General features: G+C 50.5%; 1 protein-coding gene across 1 annotated transcript; it reads left to right on the top strand.

Annotated features, from left to right (window-relative positions):
- The first annotated feature begins 1,647 nt into the window (after positions 1-1,647).
- Positions 1,648-3,025, top strand: LOC112876225 (peroxidase 2-like). The gene is made up of 2 exons (XM_025940281.1): positions 1,648-1,966; positions 2,094-3,025. The coding sequence occupies exons 1-2, from the start codon at positions 1,736-1,738 to the stop codon at positions 2,859-2,861; spliced, it is 999 nt and encodes a 332-aa protein (XP_025796066.1). The 5' UTR covers positions 1,648-1,735; the 3' UTR covers positions 2,862-3,025.
- Positions 3,026-18,807: the final 15,782 nt, after the last annotated feature.

Genomic DNA, 18,807 nt, shown 5'->3' with positions numbered 1-18,807 from the left:
AAATTCTCAAATATATAGCCAAGGATTTTTTTTAGCCTAAGATATTTTCCGAGAGTTATTACTAAGTGGCCAAAGATTTCTTTTTTGGAAAATATGATTGGGCATTTGATTTACCCCTTAAAAATTATCCAAAACTTACCACAAAACCCTCGGCCACTTGAGAAAAGAATAACTACGAGAAATAATATAACCCTTAGCTATTTGGGAAAACACACTCGGAAAATGTCGAGTAAGTATAGTGTTCTACTCCCTGCATTCAAAATATAGGATGTATTAAGATTCAACCAGGTCAAACTTTATAGATTTGACCAATAATTAGTCTAATCATATAAATGCTTTGCGGATAAATGGTGTATCAATTGATTCATATTTCACAAATCTCTTAATATAATATATTTTTGAGCAATAAGTAATATATTATAAGAGTAATTGAAGGTCAAAGTGTACTTCTAGGATATGAAAGCGTAGGGATGAAATAATAAGGTCCATTTATGAAACCGACGACACAAGAACCATTCCAAAAACGGCTTTGCTGTACCACCAGACAATCGGGGCAGCAGAGAGCTAGTACAAATAATCTATGCCTAAATGCATTTTAGAAACCCAGGTGGAAGAGAATAATCCTTAATAATAATGGGCAAGACGATTTGTGTATTTGACTAACCTGGTCTAAACCTAAAACTTTGATTTACTCACCCACCGGCAGGTTGTTAGATTTTATTTAAAAAAGAAAAAACTCTTTCAACCGGGCGGTTAGCTCGGTGCAGAGCATCTCCAGCAGTTCCCCAATAAATATGTCCCAATTACGTATCATCGGGATATCCTAATATACTTTCATGGATTATTGGAGGAGATATTTTATAGTTCCCCAATAATTTCATCCCAATACAACTAATAATTCTCTCTTTATTTGAGGGGAGTGGGGTGAAAGATTGGGACAACCTAATAGTTATTGGGGAAAGGAAGAGTTATTGAGAAATTGTTGTAGCGTATCTTTTTCCTAATATTAACAGTTTATTGGAAAAGGAGAGACTGCTGGAGATGCTCAAGCGTCTCTATTTTGGTATTTTGTGTACCCCGTTTTAAACGTACCTACAGCGTATATATGCCATGCAATCCGGATGAGAAAAGCAAGTCAACTACAGTTTTGTCTTTCTGTTCTTTAAATTTTAATAAAAATGCACTGTACAAGCATCCCAGTTGCACAGTTAGTTGATCACTGAAGCGTACGTCCTACCTAATGCCTTTCAAGAATCCAGCTGCAGCGAACTGAACCGATCGGTTTCCCTTGTTTTGACTTCAGTCCCCTAGCTGCATGCCCTCATACGCGCTCCATATGCATCATCCAGAGACAGGGTTTCAGGCTTTCAGCTCCAAACCCCTACTTTTAAATTGAGTACCCTGCCCGGTTTAACGAACTAGTGGCACTAAACAACATGGCTCACCACTCGTCAACGACAATCATCTCAGCCCTTAGCTGTACCCATCAATCATCAGACACTTTCCGCGCGCGCGCGCTCGCCTCCCCGGCATGCCGACCAGCTGCCGAGATAAACAAACGTTCAGAAGCCGGCCGTCCAGAAGCCCTAGCGCGCTATAAGTAGCAGTGAGCAGGAGCACCACCACCTCACACACACTCATCAGCAGCTTCTCGCAATATAATCTCACTCGAGATACAAGCAGCAAGTTCAATTTGCGAGGTTAGACGACGGCGGCGATCGCCGGAGCAAGCACGATGGCGAGCAAGGCGGCCGCCGCGCTCTCGTGCGCGTTGCTGGTCGTAGCAGCGGCTGGCTACTACACTCCTCCCAGCCCCGGCGCCTGCGGGCTCAAGGTGGGGTACTACCACGACAGGTGCCCGAAAGCCGAGGCCATCGTCAAGCGCGTCGTCGGAGACGCCGTCCGCCGGAACCCCGGCGTCGGCGCCGGGCTCATCCGCATGCTCTTCCACGACTGCTTCGTCGAGGTACGCACTACGGCATTGCCGGTTTACACGCTCGATCGACCTGTTTATGCATGGCATGCACATTGATGGGACGGCTTGTTCGTGACCTGCGTACTGAGTGCTGACACCGTGGACGACGAACGCGCAGGGCTGCGACGCCTCCGTCCTCCTGGACCCGACGCCGGCCAACCCGCAGCCGGAGAAGCTCGGCGCGCCGAACAACCCCAGCCTCCGCGGCTTCGAGGTCATCGACGCCGCCAAGGCCGCGCTGGAGCGTGCCTGCCCGGGCGTCGTCTCCTGCGCGGACATCGTCGCCTTCGCCGCCCGCGACGCGTCCTCCTCCCTCGGCGGCGGTCGCGGGGTCGACTTCGACATGCCCGCCGGCCGCCTCGACGGGCGCGTCTCTGTCGCCTCCCGCACGCTCGACTTCCTCCCGCCGCCGACCTTCAACCTCTCCGAGCTCGTGGGCAGCTTCGCCGCCAAGGGCCTCGGCGTCGAGGACATGGTCGTGCTCTCGGGCGCGCACACCGTCGGCCGCTCCCACTGCTCGTCCTTCGTCCCCGACCGCCTCGCCGCCCCCTCCGACATCAGCCCGTCGCTCGCCGCGTCCCTGAGGGGCCAGTGCCCGGCGAGCCCGAGCTCCGGCAACGACCCCACCGTGGTGCAGGACGCCGTGACGCCGGACACGCTGGACAACCAGTACTACAAGAACGTGCTGGCGCGGCGGGTGCTCTTCACGTCCGACGCGGCGCTCCTCACGTCGCCGGCGACGGCGAGGATGGTGTCGGACAACGCCAACATCCCCGGGTGGTGGGAGGACAGGTTCAAGAAGGCCATGGTGAAGATGGCCAGCGTCGAGGTGAAGACCGGCCGTAACCAGGGCGAGGTCAGGAGGAACTGCCGGGCTGTCAACTAGCTCCTCTGAATCTGATCGTCATCCACCCTTCTACGCATGTAACATGTTGTGATTTGCATCGCCATTGTTTAGTTTCATTTGTTACGATGAACTTTTAATAATCTGTAACTGGGTATCATGATTGGAGTTGACAAAGTTAATAAAGTCGATCGGTGTTTCAACTCTGCTCTGGGAAAACAAATTCAAACATGCATATAGACCTTAATAACCTTATTATCTTATAATTATAGGGCTCCAATAATGGAACAAACAATAACATGACAGAGGAACCCAAACAGTAACAGCCGATGGAACAACTAACAATTACTAGTAGACACCAACATTGAACGGGGAGCGATGGCAAAACCTATATGTAACCTAGCACTTTGGCAACGACCCTGACACACAAACTAAACGGACGAACACACGGGGACACATGTATAAACACGGGGTACTTACTACTTCTACTTGGCGTCCAAGAACCTCCACGAACCTTTGGGTGCTAAACGGGCGCCGCCATTCCTCTGATCCTACCATGGAATTAGCAGAGCCTTGGGCGCTTCCGACTCCATAAGATGGGTGCGACGGCATTGAAGGCCTTGACAGATCATGATGCCCGGTGCCGGTGCTGAGACGGTGAGTATCGCCGCCGGCGAATCCATAGCTGGAGCTGGAGAGGCCCGGGCCAAAGCCATTGGGATGAACTGAAACTGAAGGCGCGATCTTGGCCTCGTTGTGGCGCCTAAGCGGCGCGTGGATCCAGGATGCTGTGGGCAGATCCTCAAGAGGCGGCGGAGGCTCTGTCGCAGAGGCGAAGTGCAAATCCATCCACGTGATGTTTGGAGCCATGATGTTGCAGTAGTTGCCTCCTCCTAGAGGCGCCAGGATCTTTGGGTCCAGCAGTGGCGGAACATGAGGCAAATGAAAGGAGACGCCAACTATTACTAACTCAGCTAATTTAGCTAATCTACCAATGCAATGAATAATTATGATAGCTAATTTTATAGAAATTTGCTTGACCAAGGGAGGCCAGTACCCCGTTTGGCCTCCACGGAGGTCCGCCAGTGGATCCAGGTGTGGGACACGTTCATGTACTAAGGGGACGGCCGGGAACTGGAACTGCAGTCATGGCGGCGGTGCTTGGATGAACATTGATGTAGTTGTCTCCTCCTGCAGCGGCCGCCATCATCGTCTCCTGCGGCGGCGGCGGCGGCAGCGCAGGCGGTGACGTGTTGGAGAAGGAGAAGTAGGACGCGTCCATGTCGTCGTCTGGATCAACGGTGAAATGGGCCGCTCCCGTAGACGGCTGCTCCCGCACCAGTGCCGCTGTTTCCGTGGGAGTCCTCCGCGCATGACCCTCCTCCTGTGGCTCTGCTGTACGCTTCCTCCTCTTCCTGCCGCCGGCTTCCTGACCTTTCCCTTTCGCCTTCCTATTGATCGTCCTCTTCTTTGTCTCGCCGATCTTGCCGGCCTCCTCGCCATGCTGCTGCTTCTTCTGCTTCTTCTTCTGGATCGTGCACGGCACAATAGCATCCATCTACAAGAACAAAAAAAATCAAGTCTATGTAAAACACACAGGTGCAAGTAAACACGCATGGTGGCCAGATGGAGAGTGGAAAATTAAACTAATAAAGATGAGTGAGACCCTGGCGTTGCCGTCGACGCATGTTGCCACGAATTCCTCCTCGGGCGCTAGGCTCTCGTACTCGTACATGGTCCACTCCGTCTTGGCTCCCTTGCTTGCTTTGCCAGCCTCCTCGCGGTTCTTCTGCTGCTTCTTACTGCGAGACGCTTCGTAGAACATCGGTATCGGAGGAAATCTCCAGCCGGGTGACGGAATGCACCCGCCTAATCTTAGTTAAGGATGGATTTGGAGGAGACTTAGGAGCGCTTGATCGATGTGCGGATGAACACAGGAAGGGCGCAAGGATTTTAGAGTGGTTCGGGCCGTCGGAGCGTAACACCCTATGTCCACTTGGGAGTTGTATCGATTGTAAGCCTGGATGGAACTTAGCCTGAACTTGTGTTCGTGTGTGTCTATTTTTTCCTTCTAACGAGTGCTCTCTCCCTTTTATAGTTCAAGAGAGGTGCTTACACTATGCGGGACCCTGACAGGTGGGTCCGACCAACAGGAGCCTGTTCTTATGAGAGATATGGAGATCTTCATCTCCAGCTCCTCTCCGTAGTCTTTTCCATCGGGAAGTTGATGTGCGTATCCACAATCAGGATATGGCCGTGTGCAGCCTTGTCTTGCACAGTGACTGCTGTCAGTGTTGCCCAACAGTGGTGCCGTGCTGCCACTGTTGGGTGAGAACCTGTCAGGGGAAGGGGCAGCGCTGACCTGCTGCGCCGTTGCCTCCACGTGCACTATGGCAGCGCACGCCTCAGCTCTCCTGTTACAGGCCATCATCACGCCGTGCGCGGCGTTGTGATGGGACTGTACGCCGCTGGCGTACAGTATTCGGTGACACGACGCGCCGCCTTGAAAACAGACGGGCTTACCGTGGTGTCAGCCTACCTGCCCCGTGTGTCAGTGGCAGGCCACGCTTTTTGACTTGGGCGCGCCCGGCCCAACTACCACATTAAATGCTGGTAGGTGGGCTGGAGATCTGCGAAGGGCCTCCTGCCACAGGCACGTGGTAGGGCCAGTCCCGCTCCCTCCGCAGGGGCAGCACGTGGTGGCACCGGACCCCTTCCCGCGGGGAGGGGGGTCCGGGCCCCCGAGGCCGGTTGGAGCGGTCAGGCCCGTGATGGTCTGGCCATCACACGTGGCGGCCTCGGACCTCCGTGGGGAGTCCGGGTCCGCGGGGGCTACACGAGGGCTCCCTGCCTTCATGGGCACGTGGAGGCCCCGGACCTCTAAGAGCATGGGGAGGGTCCGGAGACCATGATCTCAGCTGTCAGGCCCGGACCGCACGCCACGTCACCCAGAAGACGAGGGGGAGATTACGGATGGTGAGACGCTAAGGGTCTGGACACCCTAGCAGGAGGTACCCCTGTCCGTATGTACCGACAACCAGCGTCCTCACGCGTCCGACCAGCGCGCCGCCGGCGCGGATCAGCCTCTGGCTCCCCGTGGCGTTCCAGTGGCCGTTGCCCAACGTGGCCCGGTTCGGCCGGTTGCCGCCCTCGTGCTTGCGCTCCCTCCTGACGAAGAACCACCTGTCCTCGCCGTAGTTCCTGTACTTCTCTGCAGCTCCAAATCATGTATCAAATAGATTCCAAATCAAACCATTAGTCTGATTTATCTGGCCAATGGTTAAAGAGAAATTAAGAAAAATTGCAGTGGGGATGGGAGCTTACCTACGAGTCTACCCGGATGGTAATGGAGGATGTGCTCGTCGAAGAAGATGGGCAGGGGCAGCCACTGGTTGGCGAGCCTCGGGCGGAGGTAGCGGACGACGAGTGTAACACTCTAATTTTTTTAAATCAGGAATCTAAATGAATTTTGTTAGATTTTTACATGATCCATAAGATTTTTATTCAATTGTTTTAATTTTAAAATATTTACCGTAAATTGTAAATAACTTACTAAGCCAGAAAATAGATTTTATGCATTTTTCATGTCGCACTGCATTATTTTATTGCTTGTCTTTCATTTTAATTTAAACTTCAGATTTAAATTCAAATGCAATTGAGTGCACATTTTTCTCTCCCTCTCTTGCTTTCTCCTCTTGGCGCGGCCCAGCTTCCCATTCCTTTTCTTTCTTTCCCCTGCGCGACCCAGCCAGCCCAACCCCCTTCCCCATCCTTTCCTCCCGCGCGGCCCAGCCCAGCCGGCCGCTCCGCCCCTCCTTTCCCGGCCCAGCGGCCTAGCCCGAAGCCCTCCTCTTCTTTCCCTCTCTCCCTCACCGCCAGGGGGACCCGCCTGTCGGGCCCATCCCCGACCTCGCGCCAGGCCCGAACTCGAGCCCGAGTCCGGCCGTGGCACGCCTCGCCCGCGCCACCCCTCGGCCGAATAAAGAGACGCCGCCCCGCGCCCCTTGACCCCTCGTCAACCCGCAGCGGCCGCCCCTCACCCCGCAAGCCCTAACCCTAGCTCAGGATGCCGCCTTCACCACCGAGCTCGAGAGCGCCGATGTCTTGCCGCTCCGCCGCCACTCCGTCGCCCTCGCCCGCTGCCGAAGCTTCGCGTGGAGGTGAAGATCGCCACCGCTTGTCCCCCCTCTCCCTCGTGCCTTCTCCCCGCGGCACTACTTGTCGGAGCAAGGGTGCCGTGCGCCGCCGCCGTGCGCTCGTCTCCAGCCGCCGCATCGCTCTCTCGACCTCCCCACCGCGTTCCCCGTCTCGCGCTCCCTCTCCCCGGCCTTTTTTCCGAGCGAAACTGAGCCGGAAACGCGTTATCGCGTAACTCCGGCGAGCTCCGCCGTCGCACGACTCGTCGCGGACGCCCAACGCCGCCACCCCGAGCCGCCAGCCGCTCCTGGCCGTCTAGATCCCATGGTCTAGATTAGATCAAGACTGGGGTCAAACAACCCTGTAACGGTCAACTCTAGACCCTTTTGCAAGTTAGCCCTTGAGTTTTACCAAAATCAACCCGCACTCCACCATAGTTCAAAAGTATTTACAAGCAGATCCTTTTTCTTCTATTTTAGCCCATGATCTTTTCTAAAATAGAACCTACCATCCCTAACCCCTCGGTTTCTCAATCGAAACCATAGATTTAAAGTTTATTTAGGTTTTACCCCTCGGTTTCTTTGTTCAGAGCCTTTTAGTTTCAAATCTTTTATAATTAAGCCTCTGGAACCCTGTTTTACTCATAACTTCTCTGTTTTAACTCCATTTTAATCGATTCTCGCGCTCACGCGATCCTTACGATGTGTACAGTAGCTTTATAACCTTGTTTTGCTTTGTTTATATTGTTTGGTGTACTGTTTCTTATTTATTGTACTTGCTTGCTTGTATGTACTTGTGTGGTGTGGTGTGAAAGACGATGCGCAATTCGAGGGTCCGCAAGAGCAAAGTTTTGAAGACTCCCCTCGGCAGTAGCAGTGCTTTAAAAAGGCAAGTGGTCCTTGATCATATTCTGGTTCTAATAACTTTCTAAATACACATATGCATGTGTCTATAATATGATGGATCCCAAACTAAGGATATGGCTAGTTTTCTGTTGAAACTTTCTTGATTAAACATGGGTTGTTTAGTTTATGTTGTAGCTACGCTGGTTACTTCTACTTGGTTTATGGTTGGATAACTTGGAAAATATGCTACACTTATTTTACTTCACATTCTGGAAAACCTTTATGGTGATACCTATAAGATTATTGCATTAATTGAAATATGGAGAACCACCCAGAAAAATAATGCAACCACAATACTACATGGCTTTGGTATTCACTAATTAATTAGAAATTTTAACTTGTAAAGATCTTACCGAAAGGACAAGAGGGGGGGGGGTGCGTTGATGGGGTATAGTCCGGTCCTCTTGGAGGCTTTGTCTATGGTCCTTGGATAAGGTACCGCCTCACTAGGGAGGGGTATGACCACTGTGGCCTGAAACCTTAGCGGATTGTTGCAAGTTAGGAAATTTTTGTAAAGATCTCATAATGAATATCTGCCACTCACCTTGGAAGTGCTTAAATTTTTTGCAAACCCGAGCATCAGCGAGTTGTGGATAAAGTGTACAAGCTCTGCAGAGTAAAAACTGATATATCAGCCGTGCTCACGGTTAAGAGCAGTTTGGACTCTCACATGATAATTGAACTTAAAAATGATCTAAATTGATGTTCTTTATTTATGTTGTTGTTAGTTATCTCTTTTATTTTACTTAAGAAGTTTGGTATAAACTTGCATTTAGTTAATGCTTGCTAAATAAAATTTTGCTAACTAAAAGTGCTTATCGCAGTAAGTCAGTCAGTCTTTCCTTACTTTTAGCCTTGCATGTCATATATTTACTCCACTTACTGAGTACCAACCATAAATGTACTCACGCTTGCTTTATTAAAACCAATGCTGCTCAGAACAAGATAACTATCCGAAGTACCCTGAAGATTTTGAGAAGTTCAAGGCGTATGTATCCCAGTCATCTACCTGTGAAGTTGAAATTCCACTGCCAGTTACAAACGTTTATTCATTTGCCTAAAATTAAGACTTTCGATCGTGTAATAAAATACCTTAATACTCTCTTTGTTTCGGATATACACTTGTATCATCTATTATATGCTTGTGAATTTGATTCTAGCGCACATATGAGATGCATTCGGTTTCTTTCTAAAATCGGATGTGACAACGAACTCGGTGTCGGTGGGGAGGAAGTGGTAGCCCAGAGGCAAGTTCAACACGAACCTTCAAAGGCCTGAAGCAGAGGAAGAGCTGATGACGGCGGTAGCTCCTGATAGTGATGGTCATGCAGCAGTAGAAGTGGAAACGGCGGCTGCTGGCAGCGGCAGCGGTGAAGCACCATCATAGTCATCGGGAACGTGGTACCGTGCCACATATATTTTTATCTCAATAGTATTAAAATTATTTTTAAACAACATACTACATTTTACGTTTCTCGATTCATCCATCCGGAAAACCCTAGCTGGTCAGGACTATTTATGGCCGGCTCGCTTGCGGCGGTGCGGGATTATTTGGACAGAGGGCGTGGACTGGCCCAAGATGGCATAACTGAAAAGAGTCCCGTGTGTGCACGCATGCAGGCCTCAATTTGTTTACCTAAGAGGGGAATTTCTTGCAGCGTAAAAACGGGAACTGTAACGAGAGGGTCATTTGGAAAGAGCAGTTTAAAGTTCTCGATACTTGCTACGGTATTACCAAGGTTGTCACTTGTCAGAACAAGGACAGAGTCGGATCGTATGGTTCTGATACTATCAGGTTTGACAAAACATATATATTTATATATATATATGAATTGTTATATGTTGTAAAAACAGGACTCTATTGCTTCAATAGTTTATAATATACCACACTTTCACAAAATAGGAGTCAATCGCGGTAGTATTTTCTTTTAAGGAAAAGATAGTGAGACTGTCACCTTAACTAACGAATTGTATTCCGAATAAAAAATAGATCACTTTGGACCTAAAGTATCTGTACAGCACCTCTCATTCAACCAATAATCTAGTTCAACCAACAAGCCGTAGATTGTTAATCGAACTAGAGAGTGGAGCTGTCGGTACATACGGATAGGGGTACCTCCTGCTAGGGTGTCCAGACCCTTAGCGTCTCGCTGTCGCCTCACAGGAGAACGCGATGGTGTCATACTCCGGCGTGTGCGCCAAGCGCATCGTGGTGGAAGCGCACCACCACATGCTCGACCGCCTATCCTCCATCATCGTCAAGGAACTGCTCAACGGCCAGAAGGCCATTGTAGCCCACTACAAGGAGATCGGCATCTCCGCCGGCTTAGCCCGCCAGGAAGTCATCTGACAGACTGTCCACCCTGGTGGACCAAGGGTTTTCCAAGCCCACACCCTTGTCCTCTGGGAGTCGGGATGTGCGGTCCGGACCTGGCAGCTGGGAACGTGGTCTCCGGACCGCCCCCCTGAGCTCACATAGGTCCGGCGCCCCCGCGTGCCCATGAGGGCAAGGTACTTGGGGATGGCTTCCACGGGCCCGGCGCTGCCACGTGTGGGAGCCAGACCCCTATGGGCCTATCTCTCCGACTGGCCTCGGGGGCCCGGACCCCCCTACTTCCTCCGGGAAGGGGTCCGGCGCCGCCACGTGCCACCAAGGTGGCGACTTCTGGGTCAGCCCTGCCACGTGCCCGTGGCAGAAGGCCCTCTGCGGGACGCCAGCCCAACAACCGCATTAAATGCGGGCAGGTGGGCTGCGCGCACCCAAGTCAAAGTATGGTCTGCCCAACTGACACCGCAGTAAGTAATGATGGGCTGTGCTCTGCGCGCGGGCAGACGGCGTGTAGTCCCATCACGACGCCGCGCGCGTAAGTAATGATGGCCTGCTGCAGGCGAGCTGAGGCGTGCACTGTAGCAGTGCGCGCGGAGGCGACGGCGCGGCAGGGTCAGCGCAGCTTCTACATCTGTCAGAGGGTCCTGACCCAACAGTGGCAGCACGACTTCCACTGTTGGGTAACACTGGCAGCAATCACTGTGCAGGTAAGGCTGCACACAGCCATATCCTGACTATAGATACGCACATCAACTTCTCGATCGAGAGGACTACAAAGAGGAGCTGGAGATGAAGATCTCCATATCTCTCATAGAACAGGCTCCTGTTGGCCGGGCCCACCTGTCGGGGCCCTGCACAGTGTAAGCACCGCCCTTGGACTATAAAAGGGAGCGTGCACCCGTTAGAACACAGGTTTGAAACTTATAGGCTTACAAGGTCCAACCTTAGACCCAAGCTCAGCTCTCCTCCAGGCTTCCACAATCAATACAACACCAAAGTGGACGTAGGGTATTACGCTCCGGCGGCTCGAACCACTCTAAAATCCTTGTGTCTTTCCCGTGTTCATCCGCCCACCGATCAAGCGCTCCTACGTCTCCTCCAAACCCATCCTTAACTAGGATTAGGCGGGTGCATTCCGCCACCCGGCTGGAGATTTCCTCCGACATTTAGCGTGCCAGGTAGGGGAGCTTAGGTTTGGTTTGCGTTTGGTCGAAGCTCAAGACCGCAATGGCGCAGGAAAACGGTCATCACGACCTCCTGTTGGGAGAGGAAGTGGCGTCCTCGAGGCCACACGCCTCACGTCGTCCCCCTCCTAGGGGGGCATGCGTGCCGCTCCGCAGCGTCCTGCGGAGCGGGCTTCCGTGGCCCAATCGGTGCCTGCACCGAATGGGCCGCTCATGGCAGCCAAGGAGTTGCTTCGCAACCCTCCTGGTGAGGCAGCCTCGACCGACGCCCAGAGGCAATGGCGTGACGAAGTCGACCGCCTCCTCAACCTGGCGCAGGCTTCCCCATGCTCAGCGGGGGGGTCTGTCTCCAGGCAACGCCGTCGTCAGGGCGGCGCATCCAGTTCTGTGCACTCTCCATCAATGAGGAGTGCACGCACCGAGGACCTCCGGGCAGAGCTCAACCGTAGACATGCGGGAGAGGACGCCCATGTCTCCATTGAGCGAGCGCGTGGTCGCCGGCTCAACATCGAGGGTCGTGATCTTGATGCCGAACTCGCTGCGGTAGCTCCAACGCCGCAGGGACCAGTCCAGGCACCGGTGTCTGGGGTGGGCTGCGCAGCGCTCGCAGACCACCTTCGCGCGGTCGCCTGGCCATCCAAGTTTTGGCCCCACCTGCCGGAAAAGTATGACGGATCCACCAACCCATCAGAATTCCTGCAGGTCTACATCACCGCCATCACGGCAGCTGGAGGTAACGACGCCGTCATGGCAAGTTACTTTCATGTAGCTTGACCGGGCTAGCCTGGACCTGGCTCATGAACCTTACTCTGGGATCCATCCAATCCTGGGATGAGCTCTGCAAACAGTTTACGGCAAATTTTGCCAGTGCGTACCAGCAGCATGGTGTGGAGGCCCACCTCCACGCCGTGAGGCAACAACCCGGAGAAACCCTCCGGGCCTTCATCTCCTGCTTCACCAAGGTACGTGGAACTATTCCGCGTATCTCCGATGCGTCTATCATCACGGCCTTCCGCCAAGGGGTCAGCGATGAGAAGATGCTGGAGAAGCTGGCGACTCACCAGGTGGGAACTGTCACCACCTTGTTCGCTTTGGTGGACCAATGCGCCAGGGCTGCAGAAGGCCGTGCGTGGCACTCTGTGACCCACGCAGGACCCGCTCAGACGAGCGGGCCCAGTGTCGCTGCCCCTGGCAGCGGCAAGAAAAAGAACAAGAAGAGCCGTGGCTTTGACAAGACACGGATCGGGGGCTCAGCCATTGCTACTGCAACAACCGGGGGCCAGAACTCCCGAGGCAAGCACCCACAACAACAGCGCACCAACCCCGGGTCATGCCCTGTTCATCCTGGGGCTCGCCATAGCGCCACCGAGTGCCGCGAGATCCAGAAGTTCGCGGAGCGCCTTAGCAAAAGGCGCGACCAAGCCTCCAGGGAAGGCTCCTCCCTCCGCGGCGGTCCGGCAAGGAGAAAGCCTCTGATGCCGATGTAGCTGCGCCGGAGAGGGAGTTAGGGTATCAAACCCCCAACAAAGACCCCAAGGGTCTCTTCCACCAGTCCGACTCCGAGTCCGGTGGTGACGAGCGCCACAAGAAGCTGTACGTCATGTACGGTGGCAGTTAGGAGCTCTTCTCCCGGCGGAACGTCAAGACCCTTCGCCGAGAGGTTCTCTCGGCGAAGCCGGGGACGCCGAAGGCGGCGCACCACCAGCGGTGGAAGAACACCACCATCTCCTTTGGGCCATCTGACTGCCCGGAGAACATGGCGGGCGCTGGTGTGCTGCCGCTCATCACGGCACCCACCATCGCCAACGTCCGCCTCCACCATGTGCTGATTGACGGAGGCGCAGGCCTCAGCGTCATCAGCTAAGCAGCATTCAAGCACCTGCAGATCCCGGAGTCCAAGCTGGCTCCGTCGCGCCCATTCTCCGGAGTGGGCCCGAATCCCGTGTACCCGGTAGGGACCATCACCCTGCCGGTCACTTTCAGGACGGAGGACAACTTCCACACTGAGAACGTACAGTTCGAAGTTGCTGAAGTTAACCTCCCCTTCAACGCCATCATCGGCAGACCGGTCCTCTACCGGTTCATGGACGTTGCCCATTACGGGTACCTGGTCCTGAAGATGCCTTCTCCGACAGGCGTCCTCACCGTCCAGAGCGACCAGGTCGCTGCCATCGTGGCGGTCGCAAAACTCCACGCGCTGGCAATAGGACTTGCCCCCGCAGCAGGCGCCGAGGGGTCCAACCCCTCATCCTCGCGTGTGTAAGCATCTAGGCCCTTAAGGTATGTTTCGGTGATTAATGACAACCATTATTGTGACTAATGAGTTTGTGCAGATTTTTAGATTATTATCGCTCATTTGGTTATATGTCAAAAGAGGCCCCTAATTTTTATTATTCAAAAAGGTGATCTCGGCATTCAACTCAATAATATGTCAAGACTAAGGATCTTTCTAGTCCTAAGTGTCATAAGGTTGAGCAGGACACTTAGGTTAGTATAGGTTTTATAGTTTTGTAGTGATCGCACTATTAAGAGGGGTTTAGTCTTAGTAACTTGAGCATGGACATGGTCATTTGAAAATGGATGCACACAATGGTCACTCAGGTTTCTAGAAGCTCAAATAAGTGGTTCTTAACTTATATCTCAAGAAATATTTGGATTTCATTCAAGACTCAAGTCAGAAAAGGCAAAATCAGAAAAATCCTTATCACCGGATTAACCGACGCCTCAAGTTTTCTATACGTCGGTTAAACATGGTCTACAGGTCAGGACAAGTCAATACACCGGTTAAACCGACGTTATTTGAAATTGGACGTCGGTGCAGTTGTCCAGAGACTCGGTTTTCAGTTGATCAGTGGACAACTACACTCACCGGTTAAACCGACGCTATTTGAAATTGGACGTCGGTGCAGTTGTCCAGTGACTTGGTATTTCAGTTGATCAATGGATGACTACACTCACCGGTTAAACCGATGTCACGTCGGTTAATTTTTCCAAACAGTAACGGCTAGTTTTCAGAAGGGGAGTTTACATTCACCGGTTAAACCGACGATGACTATTGGAGGGACGTCGGATTAACCGGCGCTACGCAGTTTTTCTGGCAGCTTTTTCTCCAACGGCTCTATTCGTGTGAGCTGCCCATATATACCCCTCCAATGGGTCATTCTACTACTCTTGACACCAGGCAACACCCAAACACACATACTATAGTCAAGAGCCACCTTGAGCTTCAACATTTCATACACTTGTTCATTCAATCATTCAGGAAGCAAGATTAAGGACTTGAGTAGAGAGAAGCTTGTGTGCATCCATTCTTGGTGATTGGTTCTTGCTCAAGTGAAGGCCTTAGCTTGTTACTCTTGGTGATTGGCATCACCTAGGCGATCTTGGTGATCGAGGTGATTCTCGCGGAGCTTGCCAAGGATTGTGGAAGCCCGGAGAAGAGATTTGTACGTGGCTTGATCTCCACCACACCGGGATGGTGAACGGAGACTCTTAGTGAGCGCCCTTGTCTTGGTGACTTGGGAGGTGACAATACTCTTTGTGAATGTCACAACGTGGATTAGGGGTGTGTGCCAACACATCGATACCACGGGAAAAATCCGGTTGTCCCTTGTCCACTTTACTTATTCAAGCATTATCTTTCATGCAATTCATTCATGTGCTTGATTTAGGGATCACTAGTTAGATCTACCTTGCTAGGCTTTATCTCTTTTTATCTTATCTAGCTTGTGTAGGTTGTTTAGTTATCCGGTTGGTGAATTGGTGCCTTTCTAGTTTTGCATAGGTTAAGGTTGCTTTATCTTGTTTTAGAAATTGAAAAAGGCCCAATTCACCCCCCTCTTGGTCCATCGATCCTTTCAATTGGTATCAGAGCCTCGTTGCTCATTTGGATCATTAGGCTTCACCGCCTAGAGCTATGGCCAAGATGGGTGGTTCGCCGCCTCACTTCGAGGGCAAGAACTTTGCCTATTGGAAAGTTCGCATGGCCGCATACCTTGATGCGATTGCCCCCGAAGTATGGTTGGCAACTAAAGTCGGGTTCACCGGAGATCCCACCCCCGATCAATTAAAATGGAATGCTAGAGCTAGAGTAAATGGCATGGACCTAGCAAGTGATATTTGGAAGGAGCTCATTGAGATACATGAAGGTTCCACCAAAGTTCGTGAGCAAAAATATCACTTGTTTAGAGCTAAGTATGATTCCTTCAAAATGCTAGCTCATGAAAATTGCAATGATATGTATTCTCGCTTGAATGTCATTGTCAAGGACATTAATGCACTTGAAATATCCAAAATTGACAGTGCATCCATCAACCGCAAGATCCTCATGCTCCTCCCGAAGCCCAAGTATAACATTATCAATGCTATGCTTCAAAAGGAGGATCTCGCCACAATGGAAGTAGGAGAACTTGTGGGCGAAATTCGCGCTCATGAAATGAGCATTCTTGGTATGTCCGAAGAGCCAACATCAAGCAAGTCAATTGCTCTAAAGACCAAGACAAACAAATCCCGCAAGCTCAAGATGGTCAAACAAGACTCAAGCTCAAGCAATGAAGAAGATGATGATCATGAGAGCTCATCCGATGTTGAAGATGATGGAGAACTTGCTCTCATGATGAGAAAGTTCACACGCTTGAATGAGAAGATCAATAATAAGGTCTTCAACTTTGACTCCAAGAAGGGAATGTTCCGGCCAATGGATGTCAAGAACAAGATTTGCTACAATTGTGGCGAAAAAGGACACATCCGTCCAAATTGCCCCAAGCCGGACAAAAGAAGCAAGGACAACAAGAATAAGCATCGCCATGATTCAAGCGATGATGAAGAAGAGTAGAGAAAGAATAAAAACAAGAGATTTGGGAAGAAGAAGACCCATAACAAGAAGACCAAGCTCTTTCCAAAGAAGAAAGGGCATACCAAGAAAAGTTTCTTGGTGGAGAAACAAGAGTGGGTGACCGATGTCTCATCAAGCGAAGACTCAAGTGATGAAGAAGACATTGTCACCATCGCCCTCACCAATGAAGAACCTTCTCTACCTCCGCCTCCTATGTGCCTCATGGCAAAAGGTAACACCAAGGTATGTGAGGTAGATAGTGAAGATGATAGTGATGAAGAGCTTGATCCTAATGAATTTACTAACCTTATCAATGAGTATACATCCGTCATCAAGAGAGAAAAGGGCAAAGTCAAAATTCTTGAGAGCACTCATGCCAAGTTAGAGCTTGCCCACTCCGACTTACTTAGTAAGTACAATGACTTGCTCAAAAAGCACAATGAGTCACTTGTACTTGCTAAGCAAGTTGAAGAGAGCCACAAAAAGCTCAAACAAGAGCATAGGGAGTTGGCTCACAAGTATCAAGAACTTGAATTTGCTTATGAAGTAATTGACCCAAGTCTTGAGAAAATTGTTCATGAAAAGGTCAATGTTTCTACTTCATGTGATGACCTACTCATTGATGCATATGCCACTAATGTTGTGCCCAAGCTTGCCTCTTCTATGGAAAAGGAATTGATGGATCAAGTGGCAAGCCTCAAGAGTAGTGTGGAGAAACTCTCAAGGGGAGAATACATCCACAAGGAGATTCTCTTTAACAATGCCCGTGACTATGGTAAGAGAGGTCTTGGTTCATTTCCGGAGCCAAACATGGCTACAACTCCTTCTCCGGAGATCAAGACAAGCTTCATCAAGGAAGTTGGCTCATATTGCCAACATTGCCAAGTCACCGGGCACCACACTAGGGAGTGCACTTTACCATCACGTCCTCTTCCTAAATTACCCAAGAATTACTCATCAATGTTCCAAAATAATCATTTTCTCTTGAGTAAAGTGAAGGGCATGGTGAAGGCCAAGTTCATTGGCAAAATTGCTAAGGAGTCGAAGAAGAAGCTCCCCAAGCAACTTTGGGTCCCAAAAGCTCTTGTCACACATGTGCAAGGCCCAAAGCTTGTTTGGGTTCCGAAAACTCAAAAATAAATTCTCATGTGTGTAGGTGAACTACAAAGCCGGTGGAAAACATTGGGTACTTGATAGCGGTTGCTCTCAACATATGACCGGCAATGATAGCATGTTCACCTCACTTGAAGACCCCGGCGATCATGAACATGTCACCTATAGTGATAACTCAAAGGGGAAAGTCTTAGGTTTGGGTAGAATTGCAATTACAAAAGATTTATCCATCTCAAATATTTTGTTTGTAGAGGCACTTAGCTTCAACCTCATTTCTATTGCACAATTATGTGATCTTGGACTAACGTGTGCCTTTGACAAGAATGGTGTTGTAGTGACTCATGAAAAAGACAAGTCATTGGTATTTACGAGGTTTAGGCATGGCAATATCTATTTGGTGGATTTCTCTACAAAGCAAACAAGCACCATGACTTGCCTCTTCACCAAGTCGTCCCTTGGGTGGCTTTGGCATAGAAGAATTGCTTATATTGGCATGAGCAACCTTAAGAAAGCCCACAAGAGAGGGATGATCACCGGCATAAAGGACGTCACTTTTGACAAGAACAAGCTATGCAAAGCATGTCAAGCCGGGAAGCAAGTTGCAACTCATCATCCTATCAAGACGATGTTGTCTACCTCCAAGCCGCTCGAGCTACTACACATGGATCTCTTTGGTCCAACTTCATACAAGAGCATTAGCGGTAACCTCTATTGCCTAGTAATTGTTGATGATTTTTCACGTTACACTTGGGTCATGTTTCTAGGCGATAAGGGTGAAACTCCGGAAATCTTCAAGTCATTTGCAAGAAAAGCTCAAAGGGAATACAATTCCCCAATCGTGAAGATCCGGAGTGACAACGGCACCGAGTTCAAAAATATGAAGATTGAAGAATGGTGCGATGAAGAAGGAGTCAAACATGAGTTTTCCGCCACCTACACGCCCCAACAAAATGGTGTGGTGGAAAGAAAGAACAAGACACTCATCACCCTACCAAGAGCAATGTTGGATGATTATGGCACGTCCGAGAAGTTTTGGGCGGAAGCAATCAACACGGCGTGTCATGCATCCGACCGAGTGTATCCTCACCGACTCCTCAAGAAAACTCCATATGAGCTCATCACCGGGAGGAAACCAAATATATCATACTTTCGAGTATTTGGTTGCAAATGCTTCATTTATAAGAAGAAAAGGCTCGGTAAGTTTGAAAATAGATGTGATGAAGGTTTCTTTCTTGGTTATGCATCAAACTCCAAAGCATATAGAGTATTCAATCAAACCTCCGGGTTAGTTGAAGAAACATGTGATGTGGAGTTTGATGAATCTAATGGCTCCCAAGAGGAGGTTGTTGGCTATGAAAATGTAGGGGATGAAGAGATTGAAGAAGCCTTAAAGAAGATGTTCATTGGGGATATCAAGCCGGAAGAGGTGCATGAAGAGAATGATCAAGGGGGAGGAACTTCCTCATCTCTGCCAAACACCTCCACG

The sequence above is a fragment of the Panicum hallii genome, chromosome 9 (genome assembly GCF_002211085.1).
Source record: "Panicum hallii strain FIL2 chromosome 9, PHallii_v3.1, whole genome shotgun sequence".
Classification (NCBI taxonomy): Eukaryota; Viridiplantae; Streptophyta; class Magnoliopsida; order Poales; family Poaceae; genus Panicum; species Panicum hallii.
The sequence above is the reverse complement of the archived record's forward strand: the minus strand, read 5'-3'. Positions and strand labels throughout refer to the sequence as shown.